This window comes from Denticeps clupeoides, chromosome 16 (genome assembly GCF_900700375.1).
Source record: "Denticeps clupeoides chromosome 16, fDenClu1.1, whole genome shotgun sequence".
In the NCBI taxonomy this organism is placed as follows: domain Eukaryota; kingdom Metazoa; phylum Chordata; class Actinopteri; order Clupeiformes; family Denticipitidae; genus Denticeps; species Denticeps clupeoides.
This window is the reverse complement of record NC_041722.1, coordinates 20,699,015-20,719,934: the sequence shown is the minus strand read 5'-3', so window position 1 is coordinate 20,719,934 and position 20,920 is coordinate 20,699,015. Positions and strand designations below refer to the sequence as shown.

Here is a 20,920-nt window from a genome sequence, read left to right as displayed (position 1 = left end):
AGCGATACAGTACGGAGTGGCCCGACCAATAGCAAATAAACAAAACTTGACAGGCACCCAAATAACTTTAACTATTCATACCACGAGTGATAAGAACAAAAAAAATTACTTTTCATTAATTACCCTATCCCTATATGAAATGAGGGACTCTTTCTACTCGGTTACATCAACCTAAAAGAGACAGGACACAAAACACTGCTTACACTGGTACCTGCTCACGTTCCATTCCAGCCTCCTGCTCCAGGGCCAGTGGTGGCCTAGCGATTAAGGAAGCGGTCCTGTAATCTGAAGGTTGCCGGGTCGAATCCCGACCTGCCAAGATGCCACCGAGCAAAGCACCGTCCCCACACACTGGGGACACTTGTCATGGTGCCCACTGCTCACTCAGGGTGATGGTTAAATGCAGAGGACAAATTTCACTGTGTGCACCATGTGTGGTGCTGCTATTTATCACATTTTTTTCTGTTTCCCAACTTTCTGGCAAAAGCTGAAGCTCCTGCACCATCTTGCGGGCCCGTAGTTACGGTATTCGTGTTCTGGACCAAGTCTCGCTGAATCGAGCCACTCACGGATTTTTACATCCGCATCAGAGTCACTCGCCGGATCGTCAGAAATGCTGGACGAGAGCAGATCATCAGGCAGAGCTGGAAAAAACGCTCCACAACTGAACCAGAGAATCCAGAACCCCACAGAACCCCACAGAACCCCACACGGCAATTCAAACCCGGGGCCACACGGACGCAGAAGCAGCGAATTAGTCCACAAATGATACAACACAACACAGCCACGACTCACAAAATGAATCTTGTGCTAAATTTACACATCAGGAGAATCTGGGCGCCGTTATAGATCCTGTAAATACATTAAATCCATGTAAGACGTGTAAAGGTGTTTGTTGTAAATTACATTTACTTTATTACATCGAATATATTCGGTTTGTACAATATTTCGTATGAAAGACCGCTGGGCGGCGCTATAGATCCAGAAACCGAAAGTAACGACAGACGAAGTTCGCTCGTTTGTTTCGTTCGTTTTGCTTCATCTACAGACTTTAAGACGGATGAAGACGGATCTACAGGGTTCATCTGACGGGTGTCTGGTGTCTCCAAAAATGAGGTCTCTTCTCCTGGTCTTCATCTCCCTATACGTCGTGGTTGGATCTGAAGGTATCTACAGTCTACATGGCCGTCTTAATACTGAGACTTCTAGTAGATCGAATCTCATCTTGTCTACTCTGTCCGTCCCAGGTCTCCAGGTTGAGGGTCCCTCAGGTCCTCTCCAGGTCCAGCTGGGGGACTCTGTGCTGCTGCCCTGTTTTGTACGGACCCCCGTACCTCTGGAGGAGCTGGAGGTGGAGTGGAGGAGGAGTGACTCTGAGACCCTGGTGCTCCTGTTCCAGGATGGAGAAGAGCGAGGAGAGGAGTCGGAGTTCAGGAACAGAGCTCACTTCTTCACCGAGGAGATCAGCAGAGGAAACTTCTCTCTGTTCCTCACCAACATTACACCTGCTGATCCTGGAACGTACAGATGTTCAGTTCATACAGAGAAGGAGTCTGGAGACACCACGGCTCTCATTTCTGTTGGTGAGCAGAAACAGATATTTCTCCAGTAAAAGTAGAACTTCTCACTTTAGAAATAGCAATAACTCAAAATTCCAAATCAAAGTGATTTATGGCTAATGTCCTATTATCATTTTACTAACAGGACTAAAATAAATTATAATGTCCAGTAATTAGTCCGTCAGACAGTTTCCACCTGATGGTCCAGATGAGGGTCGGGGAGAAGAATCTGTTCTTCTGAACGATGTTTTTTTTCATACTGACACGTTGTCAGTCATCCTAGTGATGTTCCCTCAGCTGTTTCCAGCTTCACCTGAAAATGGACATTTCCTGATGTTCTCTTGTTAGTATTTCAGCCATTAAAACATGAGTTTTTCTTCTCAGTGCGTCTGGTGGTGAGTGGAGGAGCTCGTGCTGTTTCTGCTGGTCTGGGTGAGGATGTGATCCTCAGCTGCTCTGTGGACTCTTCTGAGCAGATTGAGGAGGTGGTCTGGAAGACAGACCAGGACATCATTGTTCTTCAGTACAAAGATGGAGAGGTTCTTCCTGATTCTTCACATGAGAGATATAGAGGCAGAGCTGAGTTCTTCCCTGCAGAAATCCACAAAGGAAACTTCTCTCTGAGGCTGAAGGAGGTCAGGACTGAAGATAAAGGGGACTTCATGTGTGAAGTTCACACCAGTCTCCTGTCGGCCAGCACCACTGTACTTCTGGAGGATCTGGGTACGTTGAAACAAGGCACATTGTGGGAAACCAGACTGTGGTTATGAAAGATTATCCTGAATTTTTAATACCTTCTAAAGTCTGGAGAGCTGATTATTAATGATCATGGCGGCACGGTGCAGGAATCGACACATTTGCACGGCCTCCTACTCAGCAGTTGTGTCTATGGAGCCATTAAAACATGTCTGGAGGTCTAACAGTCAATTCGTGGTGACATCGTCGTCTTGTTCAGTTCCAAACCCAGAAGAGTGAGAAGATGATTTACCTCCATATTACCCCATCAGGAGATCTGTATGAGATTTTTCACTGTAACTCAGAACAACTTGTTTTGTGGTGTAATACTGAATAATTATTATGCAGTCGTATCAGTTTAGAATTGTTGGAGCTGGTGCTGTAGAATGTGTGTAACGTGTGTAACGTGTCTCCACCAGGTCTCTCCTTGCTCCATGTTCTGATCCTGCTGCTCTGCATCATCGCTGCTCTTCTGGCTCTGAGTCTTTCATCCTTTATGTGTCTGAAGATGAGAGGTTAGTCAGAATCTCTGCCTGTCATTTTATTTCCCACAATTATCTACACAAATGAAAGTGAAGTGAGGAAACACAGTGAGCTGTCAGACTGTTTCTCTGTTGGTCCTCATCATGGGACATATCTTGTGTAGACTGGACAACCATGAGGATAATAATCAGGCTGGACAAGGCTGAGGTCGTTCTGAGGACAGGCGGGACACATTGAAACGAGTGCAGGATTAAAGACACTGAGATGTGTGTTTTTAGGAAGGAGGAGAAGATTCCAGACTTTCGTTCTGGTGAAGACAAAAGCAGGACGCTGGGACGGATGTTGAAAAGACGCGTCTAACAGGGAATAAATAAAGAAAATTAAATGTGTGAAATGTTCTGGGATTTTAGTTGTCATGTTAGATATTTTTTAACCTAATGACCTGGTAGACAGTGTCCACGTTCTTATGTTCTTGTCCTGCTTCTGAACCTTCTTCTTCAGGTAGAGCTCCAGCTAACCCTGAAGAACTGAATCTTCACTGCCTGTTGGTCTTTGGACCGAATGTCCTCTTGTTCGCTGCCTTTGTGTTGTGGGGCCTGACTGAAGGTAATGGACGAATCCTGATCAGATCCTGTCTTCACGACCCCATCTGCCGTTCTTCATCTCCATCTTCTCCTGCAGGGTTTCCAGCTGAGGTGGTCTCCTGCTCTGCTCTAGTTCTCAGTCGGTTCCTCCTGCTGTTCACTGTTGCTCTGTATGTAGAGCAGCTTCCTGGTACGTACATCTCACTCCTGCAGTATGTAGAACAAAATTGTATTCTGGGTGTAAAGCACATAGATCTCAGTAATATAAAATAATATAAAATAATAATTTTAATATTTAATAATAATAATAGTAATAATAATAGTCCTACAGTCACTGGTTGTCTGTGTTAAATTGTTTGTATCATGTGTAATTATTTAAAGTGATATTTTTGTGAATATGTATTCTGCTTGGTTGCTTTTTACAGCATTTCTGCAGAATCTGGTCAAAAAAAGCTTCCGCTTTGAAAATTCCATTGTGTCCACCATCCTTTTTATAGGTAAATATAAAAGCAGAATTTGACACAATTACTGTGAAAATGGGTTCAATCTTAATGTATAAGATCAAGTGTGATGGTGGAGTTGACCAGGTTCAGAAGCTAAACGGGATTTAATGTCACTCACACTGTCCAGAGTCAGGACCAGGTAGGAGACAGGAAGACCCAAACAAATGATGAACTTTACAGAACATGCAGTCATTTACACAGACAGAAGAAATCAGCACTCAGTACCTGCCAAATTAGACTGGTTTTCTGTGCCACGTACAAATAAATTATGCAGTTGTATGAATTGTGACATATTTAATAAGACAAACCGAGTCTTCCTCCACCGTCTTACACCCATCAGGTTCTCGCTGCACGTGTAGAAACCATGAAGAGTTTATTAAGAACATGGAGTAAATGAGGAAGTAAAACAGGTGAACAGGGCAGCAGTGCTGCATGGAGAGTGTGGAGCACAAGATGATGACACCCTGGAGCAGCTCAGGGACACAGTGGTAGTAAGTGGAGGTGGGGTCTGGGTCTGTGTCCAGGTCCAGGTTTGGCTCTGGGTCCATGTCCAGATCCAGACCAAGACCCGGATCCTGGTCCAGGTCCAGGTCTCGGTCCAAGTCTGGTCCACGTTTGGTTCTGGGGCTGGATCCGGGTCTTGTTCTGGGTCCATGTCTAGGTCCAGGTCCAGGTCCAAGTCTGGGTCTTGTTCCGGGTCCAGTTTAGGCAGAGGTGGTCAGGGATTGTTCAAAGAAATCCTTAATGTTCAGAAACTGTCATAACCAATTGACATTAATGATAATTGTATTAATTATAATTAATAATAATTGCATTTGAAGTCAAGTCATTAATTGTTTTTATTAGTAACTTAGTAGCTTTTTCTGCCACAGATATTTTCAGAGATATTTGGGGGACAGACAAAGGAAATACAGCAGCACTCACCTTTACTGGCATCATGCTGGGATTTATGTTAAATATGAACGTGAAAGTATTTTTCCGGGGTACGTATTTTTATTAAGATACAGTATATTATAAATGTTAAAATATGATTTAATAAATACAGATACTGTAAATCCCAGAATCCCTGAAACCGTCTTACATTTACAACACGGGTCATGAAGTGAAATATCGATCTGAGATTTCATGAGCCTGAGAAAACTGGAACTAATCAGGAATGTTTGGGGCACCAGTTTCATACACAAAAAATATGTTTTAAAATGAAAATTAATGAATTTCCTTCATTTCCACAAACGAGTTAACACATCACATTTGAAGAACAAAAAATACTTTCTATTAAAATATATTTGACCCTTCGTGCCGCTATAAACTATCTTCATACAGATATAACAGCTAATAGTTGTAGTCGTACTAGCAGTTCACACCTGACAGATTCAAATTCTCATTACAGGAAGAGGATATTTTACAGACTTTATATACATGTTTGTGCTGGTTTTCATATCTCGACGACTGAATGAAGGTAAGTAAAAATGATTAAAAGTGAACAGAGCAGATTAATAATAGCTACACTTTATTAAATCATCGTGGTTCTGTTTCCAGCAGCAGACACGTCATTTACAACATGCTGCTTAAAATCTGGGTTTTGGGGTGTTTTATTTAACAGGACTAGAAATGTCAAGACGTGAAAAAGATGGAATATCAGTAAATAGACAAATAAATACAAATGTCAAAAATAATACATACAGAATAAACAATCAAAGAAAGAATTATTAAGGGATATTTATACATTTAAATCATATTATTATATATTACTGTTTTTGCTATTATCCAGAATTCCTGTCGTTATTCCTGCCTCATTATTCCTGTCCTGGAATTTTTCGTTGCATGAATTTATTTTACTGAATTTACATGAATTTATTTTCATTTATTTACTGGGTCCAGACCCAGAAGTTGCTGAGGAAGGTGTAACGTGGGTTGTGCAACTCTGCTCAAGTTCCTGATAAAGCGACGGTAGAAATGAGCGAACCGAAGGACGTAGTCGATCGATGGACGTGGCCAGCGTGATTATCCTGTCCAACGTGTCGCCCCAATCGCGGTTCCCCATCTCGTCTTTAAGTGGTCAGTCCACCCACTGTCCCTCGCCAGGGTTCGGAATTCTATCGTAGCGACTTGAGCCGCAGCAACGTCGCCCGTCGTCCGGTTTCGCCCTGAAAGACGATCTGGAGGCGGTCCAGGAATGCGGGGACAGAGACGCAGACCGGGTCACGTCGTTCCACCAGCGGCGTCCCGTCAGCCGGTAATAATGTCATCGTGGAGGTGGAAGGAGAAGACGGCACTGTGTGATAAAACCACGACTTTTCTTGTTATTGAGCTCATTATCTGACAAGTGAAGTTCCTGCTCAGGTCACATGTCAGCAGGAGGTTTTATTCCGCATCTGATGTGGGAAAAGAACCAAATGAAGGTCCATTCTGTACTAAAACCGGGTTTAAAAAAGATCCACCAGAGGACATGTGGACATGATATTATAATGGTGCTGAAACTAACAGTGAAATTCTGATTCTTCCCTTTTTCTGTTTTAGTCGTGGTTATAACCATGTTTACAGTGATGATGGGATTACCGGTCATCTTTTCTATATTGGTTATCATGGAGAAAAGATGTGGCGTCAGCATCCCTGGTGAGTAGCAGCTTCCGTCTTCATATACACATTTCACTGGTGAGTACAGAGCACAGTACAAATAGCACAAATAGCACAACACTGATCTCTATACTGATTATGATTTGGGTTTATTTGCAGTTTTATTTTGGATTATCTTTGTTCGGCTTTGGATTCTGTCTCGTCTCACAACCATTGGAATCGTTCTGTATTACTTTTATCAGGGCCTGGAGGACGCAGGTAAATTCCTGATGATGTTCTCATTCTGTCATGAATAGTAATTGTAAATGATTCATCTGTCTGTGTTCAGTCTGTGATGTTGCTGTGATCGGTGACGTTCTTCACGTTTTTACTGATTTATTTCATTCTGATTTTTCTGATTGCAGATGATGTTGGACTGATGACTGTGGTCGTGCTGCTTCTGATCATCTCCATGTGTGATTTTTTACATGTTTTCCACAGACCCTCATATCCAGGTAGTGAACTTATGAATATTCATCCCAGATGTTACGTATTTACGGACCAGCCTGACCTGACCATGTGTGTAAAATATACTGCATGATTTTTCAGAAAGTGTAAAATGGATTATGTACATATCTGGAGCTGTGGGCCTGTGTGTGGTGAACTCCGTCACTCTGGTTGCAGAACTGGTCATGAAAACTCGTGAGTACGGTGGAGTTCATGAAGAGCAAGTGATTAGCAGTGAAGGAAATATTTTATTCTATTCTATTCTAAAATCAGACTTTATTTCAGGATCTCTTCTATCAAATGAAATTATAAAACTACATCTATGATGAAGCTGTCTGTAAAATGACCTCATAAAAAATTCAACTTTGGTTCCAGTTGATTTATGTCAGTTTGTAAATGGGGATAAACTCACAGTCTGACTTTTTACTAGCAGGAATATGCGTGTAGTAGAGCTGTGACCCCTGGTCTAGGTGGTTTAACCACAGGCGGCCAGACACATGAAAGATGATTTAGGGTTTTAACTGCTTTTGGAACGTCATGGGGACGTCATGGGGACGTCATGGTACGTCATGGGGACGTCATGGGGACGTCATGGGCACGTCATGGTACGTCATGGGGACGTCATGGGGACGTCATGGTACGTCATGGGGACGTCATGGGTACGTCATGGTACGTCATGGGGACGTCATGGGCACGTCATGGTACGTCATGGGGACGTCATGGGCACGTCATGGGGACGTCATGGGCACGTCATGGTATGTCATGGGGACGTCATGGTACGTCATGGTACGTCAGGGGGACGTCATGGGGACGTCATGGGGACGTCATGGGCACGTCATGGGGACGTCATGGGCACGTCATGGGGACGTCATGGGGACGTCATAGGTACGTCATGGTACATCATGGGGACGTCATGGGTACGTCATGGGCACGTCATGGTACGTCATGGGGACGTCATGGGCACGTCATGGGGACGTCATGGGCACGTCATGGTATGTCATGGGGACGTCATGGTACGTCATGGTACGTCAGGGGGACGTCATGGGGACGTCATGGGGACGTCATGGGCACGTCATGGGGACGTCATGGGCACGTCATGGGGACGTCATGGGGACGTCATAGGTACGTCATGGTACATCATGGGGACGTCATGGTACGTCATGGTACGTCAGGGGGACGTCATGGGGACGTCATGGTACGTCATGGGCACATCATGGGCACGTCATGGGCACGTCATGGGCACGTCATGGGGACGTCATGGTACGTCATGGGGACGTCATGGTACGTCATGGGCACGTCATGGGCACGTCATGGTACGTCATGGTACGTCATGGTACGTCATGGGGACGTCATGGGCACGTCATGGGTACTTCATGGGGACGTCAGGGGCACGTCGTGGTACGTCATGGGCACGTCAAGGGCACGTCATGGGGACGTCATGGGGACGTCATGGTACGTCATTGGGACGTCATGGGGACGTCATGGGGACGTCATGGGGACGTCATGGTACGTCATGGGGACGTCATGGGCACGTCATGGGGACGTCATGGGCACGTCATGGTATGTCATGGTACGTCATGGGGACGTCATGGGCACGTCATGGTACGTCATGGGGACGTCATGGGCACGTCATGGTACGTCATGGGGACGTCATGGGCACGTCATGGTATGTCATGGGGACGTCATGGGCACGTCATGGTATGTCATGGTACGTCATGGGGACGTCATGGGCACGTCATGGTACGTCATGGGGACGTCATGGGCACGTCATGGTACGTCATGGGGACGTCATGGGGACGTCATGGTACGTCATGGGGACGTCATGGGGACGTCATGGGCACGTCATGGTACGTCATGGGGACGTCATGTGCACGTCATGGGGACGTCATGGTACGTCATGGGCACGTCATGGTACAGCATGGGCACGTCATGGTACGTCATGGGCACGTCATGGGGACGTCATGGTACGTCATGGGCACGTCATGGTACAGCATGGGCACGTCATGGTACAGCATGGGCACAACATGGGGACGTCATGGTACGTCATGGGGACGTCATAAGGACGTCATGGGCACGTCATGGGGACGTCATGGGGACGTCATGGGCACGTCATGGTACGTCATGGGGACGTCATGGGGACGTCATGGTACGTCATGGGGACGTCATGGGGACGTCATGGGCACGTCATGGTACGTCATGGGGACGTCATGGGCACGTCATGGTAAGTCATGGGGACGTCATTGGCACGTCATGGGCACGTCATGGTACGTCATGGGGACGTCATGGGGACGTCATGGGGACGTCATGGTACGTCATGGGGACGTCATGGGCACGTTATGGTACGTCATGGGGACGTCATGGGCATGTCATGGTACGTCATGGGGACGTCATGGGCACGTCATGGGCACGTCATGGTGACGTCATGGGGACGTCATGGGCACGTCATGGTACGTCATGGGGACGTCATGGGGACGTCATGGGTACGTCATGGGCACGTCATGGTACGTCATAAGCACGTCATGGTACGTCAGGGGCACGTCATGGGCACGTCATGGGGACGTCATAGGGACGTCATGGTACGTCATGGTACGTCATGGGGACATCATGGGCACGTCATGGTACGTCATGGTACGTCATGGGCAAGTCATGGTACATCATGGGCACGTCACGTGGACGTCATGGGCATGTCACGGGGACGTCACCGGACGTCACTAGCACGTCACAGGCATGTCACGGGGATGGCATGGTACGGCATGGGCACGTCATGGGCACGTCATGGGGACGTCATAGGGACGTCATGGTACGTCAGGGGCACATCAGGGGCACGTCATGGTACGTCATGGGGACGTCATGGGCACGTGATGGTACGTCATGGGCAGGTTATGGTACGTCATGGGCAAGTCATGGTACGTCATGGGGACGTCAAGGTACATCATGGGGACGTCATGGTACGTCATGGGCACGTCATGGGGACGTCATGGGCACGTCATGGTACGTCTTAGGTACGTCATGGGCACGTCATGGGCACGTCATGGTACGTCATGGGCACGTCATGGGCATGTCATGGGGACGTCATGGTACGTCATGGGCACGTCATGGTACGTCAGGGGCACATCATGGGGACGTCAGAAGCATGTCATAGGGACGTCACAGGGACGTCACCGGACAGCACGGGATGTCACTGGCTCGTCACGGGCACGTCACTGGCACGTCACGGGGACGTCATGGGGACGTCATGGGCACGTCGTTGGCACGTCATGGGCACGTCATGGGGACGTCATGGTACGTCAGGGGCACGTCATGGCACTTCAGGGGGACGTCATGGTACGTCATGGGGACGTCATGGGCACGTCATGGTACATCATGGGCAAGTCATGGTACGTTATGGGCACGTCAAGTGGACGTCATGGGCACGTCATGGGGACGTCATACGGACGTCATGGTACGTCAGGGGCACGTCATGGCACATCAGGGGCACGTCATGGGCACGTCATGGGGAAGTCATGGTACGTCATGGGCACGTCATGGGGAAGTCATGGTACGTCATGGACACGTCATGGTACGTCAGGGGCACGTCATGGGCACGTCATGGGGACGTCATAGGGACGTCATGGTACGTCATGGTACGTCATGGGGACGTCATGGGCACGTCATGGTACGTCATGGGCAAGTCATGGTACATCATGGGCACGTCACGTGGACGTCATGGGCACGTCACGGGGACGTCACCGGACGTCACTAGCACGTCACAGGCATGTCACGGGGATGGCATGGTACGGCATGGGCACGTCATGGGTACGTCATGGGCACTTCATGGGCACGTTATGGGGACGTCATGGTACGTCATGGGGACGTCATGGGGACGTCATAAGGACGTCATGGGCACGTCATGGGGACGTCATGGGGACGTCATGGTACGTCATGGGGACGTCATGGGGACGTCATGGGCACGTCATGGTACGTCATGGGGACGTCATGGGGACGTCATGGTACGTCATGGGGACGTCATGGGCACGTCATGGTAACGTCATGGTACGTTATGGGGACGTCATGGGGACGTCATGGGCACGTCATGGTACGTCATGGTACGTCATGGGGACGTCATTGTACGTCATGGGGACGTCATGGGGACGTCATGGGCACGTCATGGTAACGTCATGGTACGTCATGGGGACGTCATAAGGACGTCATGGGCACGTCATGGGGACGTCATGGGGACGTCATGGTACGTCATGGGGACGTCATGGGGACGTCATGGGCACGTCATGGTACGTCATGGGGACGTCATGGTACGTCATGGGGACGTCATGGGGACGTCATGGTACGTCATGGGGATGTCATGGGCACGTCATGGTACGTCATGGGGACGTCATGGGCACGTCATGGTACGTCATGGGCACGTCATGGGGACGTCATGGTACGTAATGGGCACGTCATAGTACAGCATGGGCACGTCATGGTACAGCATGGGCACAACATGGGGACGTCATGGGGACGCCATGGGAACGTCAGGGGGACGTCATGGTACGTCAGGGGCACGTCATGGGGACGTCATGGGGACATCATGGTACGTCATGGGCACGTCATGGTACGTCATGGGCAAGTCATGGGCACGTCATGGGGACGTCATAGGTACGTCATGGTACGTCTTTGGTACGTCTTAGGTACGTCATGGGCACGTTATGGGGACGTCATGGTACGTCATGGGGACGTCATAAGGACGTCATGGGCACGTCATGGGGACGTCATGGGGACGTCATGGTACCTCAGGGGAAGTCATGGGGACATCATGGGCACGTCATGGTACGTCATGGTACGTCATGGGGACGTCATGGGCACGTCATGGTACGTCATGGGGACGTCATGGGCACGTCATAGTAAGTCATGGGGACGTCATAAGGACGTCATGGGCACGTCATGGGCACGTCATGGGGACGTCATGGTACGTCATGGGGACGTCATGGGGACGTCATGGGCACGTCATGGTACGTCATGGTACGTCATGGTACGTCATGGGGACGTCATGGTACGTCATGGGGACGTCATGGGCACGTCATGGTAACGTCATGGTACGTCATGGGGACGTCATGGGGACGTCATGGGCACGTCATGGTACGCCATTGTACGTCATGGGGACGTCATGGGGACGTCATGGGCGCGTCATGGTAACGTCATGGTACGTCATGGGGACGTCATAAGGACGTCATGGGTACGTCATGGGGACGTCATGGGGACGTCATGGTACGTCATGGGGACGTCATGGGCACGTCATGGTACGTCATGGGGACGTAATGGTACGTCATGGGGGACGTCATGGGGACGCCATGGGAACGTCAGAGGGACGTCATGGTACGTCAGGGGCACGTCATGGGGACGTCATGGGGACATCATGGTACGTCATGGGCACGTCATGGTACGTCATGGGCAAGTCATGGGCACGTCATGGGGACGTCATAGGTACGTCATGGTACGTCTTAGGTACGTCATGGGCACTTCATGGGCACGTTATGGGGACGTCATGGTACGTCATGGGGACGTCATAAGGACGTCATGGGCACGTCATGGGGACATCATGGGGACGTCATGGTACGTCATGGGGACGTCATGGGGACGTCATGGGCACGTCATGGTACGTCATGGTACGTCATGGGGACGTCATGGGCACGTCATGGTACGTCATGGGGACGTCATGGTACGTCATGGGCACGTCATGGGCACGTCATGGTACGTCATGGTACGTCATGGGCACGTCATGGTACGTCATGGGCACGTCATGGTACGTCATGGGGACGTCATGGGCACGTCATGGGCACGTCATGGTACGTCATGGGGACGTCATGGTACGTTATGGGCACGTCAAGTGGACGTCATGGGCACGTCATAGGGACGTCATACGGACGTCATGGTACGTCAGGGGCACGTCATGGCACATCAGGGGCACGTCATGGGCACGTCATGGTACATCATGGGCACGTCATGGGGACGTCATGGTACGTCATGGACACGTCATGGTACGTCAGGGGGACGTCATGGGCACGTCATGGTACGTCATGGGGACGTCATGGTACGTCATGGGCACGTCATGGGCACGTCATGGTACGTCATGGTACGTCATGGGCACGTCATGGTACGTCATGGGGACGTCATGGGCACGTCATGGGTACTTCATGGGGACGTCAGGGGCACGTCATGGTACGTCATGGGCACGTCAAGGGCACGTCATGGGGACGTCATGGGGACGTCATGGGCACGTCATGGTACGTCATGGGGACGTCATGGGCACGTCATGGGCACGTCATGGTACGTCATGGGGACGTCATGGTACGTTATGGGCACGTCAAGTGGACGTCATGGGCACGTCATGGGCACGTCATAGGGACGTCATACGGACGTCATGGTACGTCAGGGGCACGTCATGGCACATCAGGGGCACGTCATGGGCACGTCATGGTACGTCATGGGCACGTCATGGGGACGTCATGGTACGTCATGGACACGTCATGGTACGTCAGGGGCACGTCATGGGCACGTCATGGGGACGTCATAGGGACGTCATGGTACGTCATGGTACGTCATGGGGACGTCATGGGCACGTCATGGTACGTCATGGTACGTCATGGGCAAGTCATGGTACATCATGGGCACGTCACGTGGACGTCATGGGCATGTCACGGGGATGGCATGGTACGTCATGGGCACGTCATGGGCACGTCATGGTACGTCATGGGCACGTCATGGGCATGTCATGGGGACGTCATGGTACGTCATGGGCACGTCATGGTACGTCAGGGGCACATCATGGGGACGTCAGAAGCATGTCATAGGGACGTCACAGGGACGTCACCGGACAGCACGGGATGTCACTGGCTCGTCACGGGCACGTCACTGGCACGTCACGGGGACGTCATGGGGACGTCATGGGCACGTCATGGGCACGTCATGGGGACGTCATGGTACGTCAGGGGCACGTCATGGCACTTCAGGGGGACGTCATGGTACGTCATGGGGACGTCATGGGCACGTCATGGTACATCATGGGCAAGTCATGGTACGTTATGGGCACGTCAAGTGGATGTCATGGGCACGTCATGGGGACGTCATACGGACGTCATGGTACATCAGGGGCACGTCATGGCACATCAGGGGCACGTCATGGGCACGTCATGGTACGTCATGGGCACGTCATGGGGACGTCATGGTACGTCATGGACACGTCATGGTACGTCAGGGGCACGTCATGGGCACGTCATGGGGACGTCATAGGGACTTCATGGTACGTCATGGTACGTCATGGGGACGTCATGGGCACGTCATGGTACGTCATGGTACGTCATGGGCAAGTCATGGTACATCATGGGCACGTCACGGGGACGTCACCGGACGTCACTAGCACGTCACAGGCATGTCACGGGGATGGCATGGTACGGCATGGCCACGTCATGGGTACGTCATGGGGACGTCATGGGCACGTCATGGGCACGTCATGGGCATGTCATGGCCACGTCATGGGGACGTCATAGGGACGTCATGGTACGTCAGGGGCACATCAGGGGCACGTCATGGTACGTCATGGGGACGTCATGGGCACGTGATGGTACGTCATGGGCAGGTTATGGTACATCATGGGCAAGTCATGGTACGTTATGGGCACGTCAAGTGGACGTCATGGGCACGTCATGGGGACGTCATACGGACGTCATGGTACGTCAGGGGCACGTCATGGCACATCAGGGGCACGTCATGGGCACGTCATGGTACGTCATGGGCACGTCATGGGGACGTCATGGTACGTCATGGACACGTCATGGTACGTCAGGGGCACGTCATGGGCACGTCATGGGGACGTCATAGGGACGTCATGGTACGTCATGGTACGTCATGGGGACGTCATGGGCACGTCATGGTACGTCATGGGCAAGTCATGGTACATCATGGGCACGTCACGTGGACGTCATGGGCACGTCACGGGGACGTCACCGGACGTCACTAGCACGTCACAGGCATGTCACGGGGATGGCATGGTACGGCATGGGCACGTCAGGGGTACGTCATGGGGACGTCATGGGCACGTCATGGGCATGTCATGGGCACGTCATGGGGACGTCATAGGGACGTCATGGTACGTCAGGGGCACATCAGGGGCACGTCATGGTACGTCATGGGGACGTCATGGGCACGTGATGGTACGTCATGGGCAGGTTATGGTACGTCATGGGCAAGTCATGGTACGTCATGGGCACGTAATGGTACGTCATGGGCACGTCATGGGCACGTCATGGGGACGTCATGGGCACGTCATGGTACGTCTTAGGTACGTCATGGGGACGTCATGGGGACATCATGGTACGTCATGGGCACGTCATGGTACGTCATGGGCAAGTCATGGGCACGTCATGGGGACGTCATAGGGCCGTCTTGGTACGTCAGGGGCACGTCATGGCACATCAGGGGCACATCATGGTACGTCATGGGGACGTCATGGGCACGTCATGGGCACGTGATGGTACGTCATGGGCACGTAATGGTACATCATGGGGACGTCATGGTACGTCATGGTACGTCTTAGGTACGTCATGGGCACTTCATGGGCACGTTATGGTACGTCATGGGCACGTCATGGGGACGTCATGGTACGTCATGGGGACGTCATGGGGACGTCATGGGCACGTCATGGTACGTCATGGGGACGTCATGGGGACGTCATGGGCACGTCATGGGGACGTCATGGGCACGTCATGGTACGTCATGGGGACGTCATGGGGACGTCATGGTACGTCATGGGGACGTCATGGGCACGTTATGGTACGTCATGGTACGTCATGGGGACGTCATGGGTACGTCATGGGCACGTCATGGTACGTCATGGGGACGTCATGTGCACGTCATGGTACGTCATGGGGACGTCATGGGCACGTCATGGTACGTCATGGGCACGTCATGGGGACGTCATGGTACGTCATGGGCACGTCATGGTACAGCATGGGCACAACATGGGGACGTCATGGGGACGCCATGGGAACGTCAGGAGGACGTCATGGTACGTCAGGGGCACGTCATGGGAACGTCATGGGGACATCATGGTACGTCATGGGCACGTCATGGTACGTCATGGCCAAGTCATGGGCACGTCATGGGGACGTCATAGGGACGTCATGGTACGTAAGGGGCACGTCATGGCACATCAGGGGAACATCATGGTACGTCATGGGGACGTCATGGGGACGTCATAGGCACGTCATGGGCACGTGATGGTACGTCATGGGCAGGTTATGGTACGTCATGGGCAAGTCATGGTACGTCATGGGCACGTAATGGTACGTCATGGGGACGTCAAGGTACATCATGGGCAAGCCATGGTACGTCATGGGCACGTAATGGTACGTCATGGGGACGTCAAGGTACATCATGGGGACGTCATGGTACGTCATGGGCACGTCATGGGGACGTCTTAGGTACGTCATGGGCACTTCATGGGCACGTTATGGTACGTCATGGGCACGTCATGGGCACGTCATGGTACGTCATGGGGACGTCATGGCCACGTGATGGTACGTCATGGGCAGGTTATGGTACGTCATGGGCAAGTCATGGTACGTCATGGGCACGTAATGGTACGTCATGGGGACGTCATGGTACGTCATGGTACGTCTTAGGTACGTCATGGGCACGTCATGGGGACGTCATAGGGACGTCATGGTACGTCAGGGGCACATCAGGGGCACGTCATGGTACGTCATGGGGACGTCATGGGCACGTGATGGTACGTCATGGGCAGGTTATGGTACGTCATGGGCAAGTCATGGTACGTCATGGGCACGTAATGGTACGTAATGGGGACGTCATGGTACGTCATGGTACGTCTTAGGTACGTCATGGGCACGTCATGGGCACGTCATGGTACGTCATGGGCACGTCATGGGCACGTCATGGGGACGTCATGGTACGTCATGGGCACGTCATGGTACGTCAGGGGCACATCATGGGGACGTCAGAAGCATGTCATAGGGACGTCACAGGGACGTCACCGGACAGCACGGCATGTCACTGGCACATCACGGGCACGTCACTGGCACGTCACGGGGACGTCATGGGGACGTCATGGGCACGTCATGGGGACGTCATGGTACGTCAGGGGCACGTCATGGCACTTCAGGGGGACGTCATGGGCATGTCATGGTACGTCATGGGCAAGTCATGGTATGTCATGGGCACGTCAAGTGGACGTCATGGGCACGTCACAGCACGTCACGGGGATGGCATCGTACGGCATGGGCACGACATGGTACGTCATGGGCAAGTCATGGGAACGTCAGGGGGACGTCATGGTACGTCAGGGGCACGTCATGGGGACGTCATGGGGACATCATGGTACGTCATGGGCACGTCATGGTATGTCATGGGCACGTCAAGGGCACGTCATGGGGACGTCATAGGGACGTCATGGTACGTCAGGGGCATGTCATGGCACATCAGGGGTACGTCATGGTACGTCATGGGCACGTCATAGTACGTCATGGGCACGTCATGGTACGTCATGGGGATGTCATGGTACATCATGGGGACGTCATGGGCAGGTTATGGTACGTCATGGGCACGTCATAGTACGTCATGGGCACGTCATGGTACGTCATGGGGATGTCATGGTACATCATGGGGACGTCATGGGTACGTCATGGTACGTCATGGACTTGTTATGGGCACATCCTGGACTCATCTTGAGCACGTCATGGTATGTCATGGTACATCATGGTACGTCATGGGCACGTCATGGGCACATCATGAACTCATCATGAGCACGTCATGGGCATGTCGTGGGCACGTTATGGCATGCTACATGTATATTGTTGCTAGTGGGTTGTTTATTTGCTGGATAGGTTTGTATTAAAGCTCGCTGTCTTTTTATTTTACTCTTTGGTCTTATTTATGTTCTTACTGTGGAAACTGAGCCTCATAATTTTATCTTTCTCTGTCCTTGTATGTGGCATAACTGTAAATTTAAGACGTAAGAAGTTCACTTCAGAAACATTTCTGGAGTTTTATTTTTTGTAGACTAATAAAAATGCAAAAATTTCCCAGAAGCTGCATAAATGCTAAATTACCTTTTTAAAATATATTTTCTGATCTTTCATCTCTGTGTAGGAAGTGGACACCGTGTGATAAAAGATCTGCGATGGGTGGTTTTCCCTTCTGAATGTGTGTTTGTCTTGGTCTGGTGTTCTTTATGTAAGTTCTGTGATTTACTTTATAAATTATTGTATTTATGCATTATTATTTCAGATTTCATTACATTTTTGTTTCCTGTTTTTTTTACAGGTTTCTACTATTATGAGTTTAAAGAGTAAGTGTGAATTTATGAGATAATTACTTATAATTATAAAGTAATGAATACTGGCATGTAGAGGAGCCTGATGGTGGCCATCAGTCTTTAGGACGATGAAGTAAACGTGTTAATTTACTCTGCTGGACACGTACAGTAGGTGTGAGTGAGTGAAAAATTGAGGGTTTAGGGGAAGAGATGAAACAATTTTCTTTCCTTTATTTTCTCCTCAGAATTAAATTAATGGTAAAGAAATTTCAACAGATATGTGGGAGGAAGGTAAGACGCTGGAGAAATTTCGTATCAATCAAGATATTTTAATAAATCTATAAATAATGAGAAATATAATGTTTTTTTTTTACTTTTTATAAAGCGGTCTGAGCAAGTAACAGATCCTCCCAGCAGATCGAACCCTCGTCAGGTAATCACCACTGACTAATCTGGTAAAACTTTACTCGAGCGTAAAAATACAGTGTTTTACTTTGTTTTTATCATCATAAAGCAGGAATCAGATGCAGGTGAAGAGATAGCTCTTCAGCCTTCTTCTCCACAGGTAATCACCCTCACCCTGTTTCAGACTAGAAATTAGTGTCCCCACCAATAATTTGGACATGAGAACTGCCTCTGTCCCCACCAATGTCAGAAGGAAATCTACGTCCTTTATAAATAGTAGAAAGGACATTTCCCACGTCAGCTTGTACTGTTCTTGTGTGATGCAGCAACCTGTGGACGGATCAGGAACACAGACAGACCCCCCTGCACCAGCAGCAGAAGAGACAGATCAGCTTCTCAATCCAAATCAGAGCGAAGAGAAGAACCCTGCAGAGCTGAGAGCCAGAAGGAACATCTAGAGAAGAACCAAGGGAATTCTGTAAAATGTGTGTAGCCAGTGCAGCAACACTGGACTGGATTACAGGTCCATCTAGGTCTGTCTAGAAGTTTGAACTTGATGGATGCTTAAATGTCCTAAAAAGACGTAAATAGAAGGACATTTAAGTACATTTTCTTCACTACTGTAGTTTGTAGTTGATACTAAACTACTGTGAGTTGTCCCTTTCATAGTGAAAAGGTTTTCATGTCCAGCTGGTCTGGTCTGAGCTTTATAGTGGTGGACAGGTTCTTATGTTCAGTCTTGCACGGTTTTCCACGGTTAATTGTTCACATTTGTATTCTGTTGTGTCTTTTTGTGCTCTGTTGAGCTCTGGTGTTCAGCCCTTCGCTGGTGTTGTGTTGTGTGTTGCACCATGGTTCTGGAGGAACGTTCACATTTTACTGTCTACTCTGTAGCTGGTTGATTTCATGTCCATCAGACATTCTTAGAGATTCAGGAGAGGCTGCAGTTCAGGGTTTTAAATGAAGAGGATGGGATGAAGGAGATTCTTACAAATGCTTACATACCCACTAACCATCCTTAACTGCTAATTCTTTAGCATGTTCACAGCTGCTGGAGCCCACAGACACACATACACACTCACACACACTCCACACACACACACTCAGATTGTCCATGGCTTTGGACGGCAGGAGGAAATCGGAGAACCTGGTGGAAAACACGACCTTGGAGGTGTGAGGCCAGTCAACATAAAAAAACGGTGTTGTGTAATTTAGCTGATGGTCTCTGTTAAACGGAATTTGTTGTAATGCATGTCGCATTGGACAAGAGCGTCTTATAAATCCCGTAAATGTAAACCCCCGTCTTCAGTTGCCAGTTTGACATCAACCTTCATCAAGATCCGTCTCCATTTCCACACCAGACAGGGGTTGGAAATCATTTTATTTCGCTTGATGTCATGATTGTTTCTGTATTTTGCATTTTAAGCACAAATGGAACTTTGTTGAAACTACAAGAAATTTCGTTATTATTAAAATGTTCAGGATTTGTGATAAATTGGTATTTTTTCATAATTGAAGTTGATCATGTTATTTTCATGATCGTTAAGAGCTAGTAATGGACCCTTTGTTGTATAATGAGCTTTAAAATATGAATATTAAATTTGTGCCCAGTGTCCAGTGCCCAGGATGATTCACTGGAGACCTCAGCGCCCGAGTTCTCAGTTATGGTCTTTTTATTTGTACAGTAATACCAGTAAACTTCTCTCCATCAAGTGATGTAGTTTGTTTTGTCAGCCTGTGGATAAAAATGGTGAAAAACTGGATTTGAAGGTTTTGTTTCTTCCAGTTTGGATGATCTTTATCTAATAAATGCATGTCTGTTGCATGTTCTGTCAAAATCCAGTTTGTACTAAAATGTTCCTCTACTGTTAATATGATGTCACATGAAACTTCATAATCGGTCATAAACTACAGACTGTGGGCTGAAAACAACCTGACCAACAAGTCCGTACTGCTAGAGAGGTTGTTATGGGAGAGACATTTTATGATTTCATGACTTCAGTACAGGCCGTGGTTGAGATGGGGGTGCAGTTCAGTAGAAATGGGGCGTTTTTAGGGAAAAGTCCACAGCCACACCCGGTTGTATCCTAGCAGGTTAAACTCTCACCTGTGAACCAGAAGACCCAGAAGTCCAGGTTTAAACCCCACTTACAACCATTGTGTCCCTGAGAGTGTCTCCAGGGGGACTCATTCCCTGTCACTGCTGACTGTAAGGTGCTCTGGATAAGGACGTCTGGTAAATACTGTAAATGTAACTGGTGAGTAAGAAGGAGGGAATGAAGG

General features: G+C 49.6%; 1 protein-coding gene across 2 annotated transcripts; it reads left to right on the top strand.

Annotated features, from left to right (window-relative positions):
• The first annotated feature begins 1,019 nt into the window (after positions 1-1,019).
• Positions 1,020-20,713, top strand: LOC114765735 (uncharacterized). 2 transcript variants are annotated; one of them, XM_028956141.1, is made up of 19 exons: positions 1,020-1,166; positions 1,248-1,583; positions 1,944-2,282; positions 2,714-2,809; positions 3,279-3,383; positions 3,459-3,551; positions 3,787-3,858; positions 4,737-4,847; positions 5,255-5,323; positions 6,385-6,480; positions 6,601-6,699; positions 6,846-6,935; positions 7,030-7,122; positions 18,067-18,150; positions 18,241-18,265; positions 18,478-18,523; positions 18,618-18,665; positions 18,750-18,797; positions 18,964-20,713. In XM_028956141.1, exons 1-19 carry the CDS (start codon positions 1,061-1,063, stop codon positions 19,093-19,095), a joined length of 2,088 nt encoding a protein of 695 aa, XP_028811974.1. In that variant the 5' UTR covers positions 1,020-1,060; the 3' UTR covers positions 19,096-20,713. The 2 variants fall into 2 exon arrangements, with proteins under 2 accessions (XP_028811974.1, XP_028811973.1); XM_028956140.1 differs by having other exon boundaries at positions 18,747-18,797.
• Positions 20,714-20,920: the final 207 nt, after the last annotated feature.

Bases quoted from the DNA above. Each gene is read 5' to 3' on its own strand.
- LOC114765735 (XM_028956140.1), top strand. From the start codon at position 1,061: ATGAAGACGGATCTACAGGGTTCATCTGACGGGTGTCTGGTGTCTCCA. The intron at 3,384-3,458 runs GTAATGGACGAA...CTTCTCCTGCAG, and splicing joins GTTGTGGGGCCTGACTGAAG to GGTTTCCAGCTGAGGTGGTC. The intron at 6,936-7,029 runs GTAGTGAACTTA...ATGATTTTTCAG, and splicing joins CCACAGACCCTCATATCCAG to AAAGTGTAAAATGGATTATG.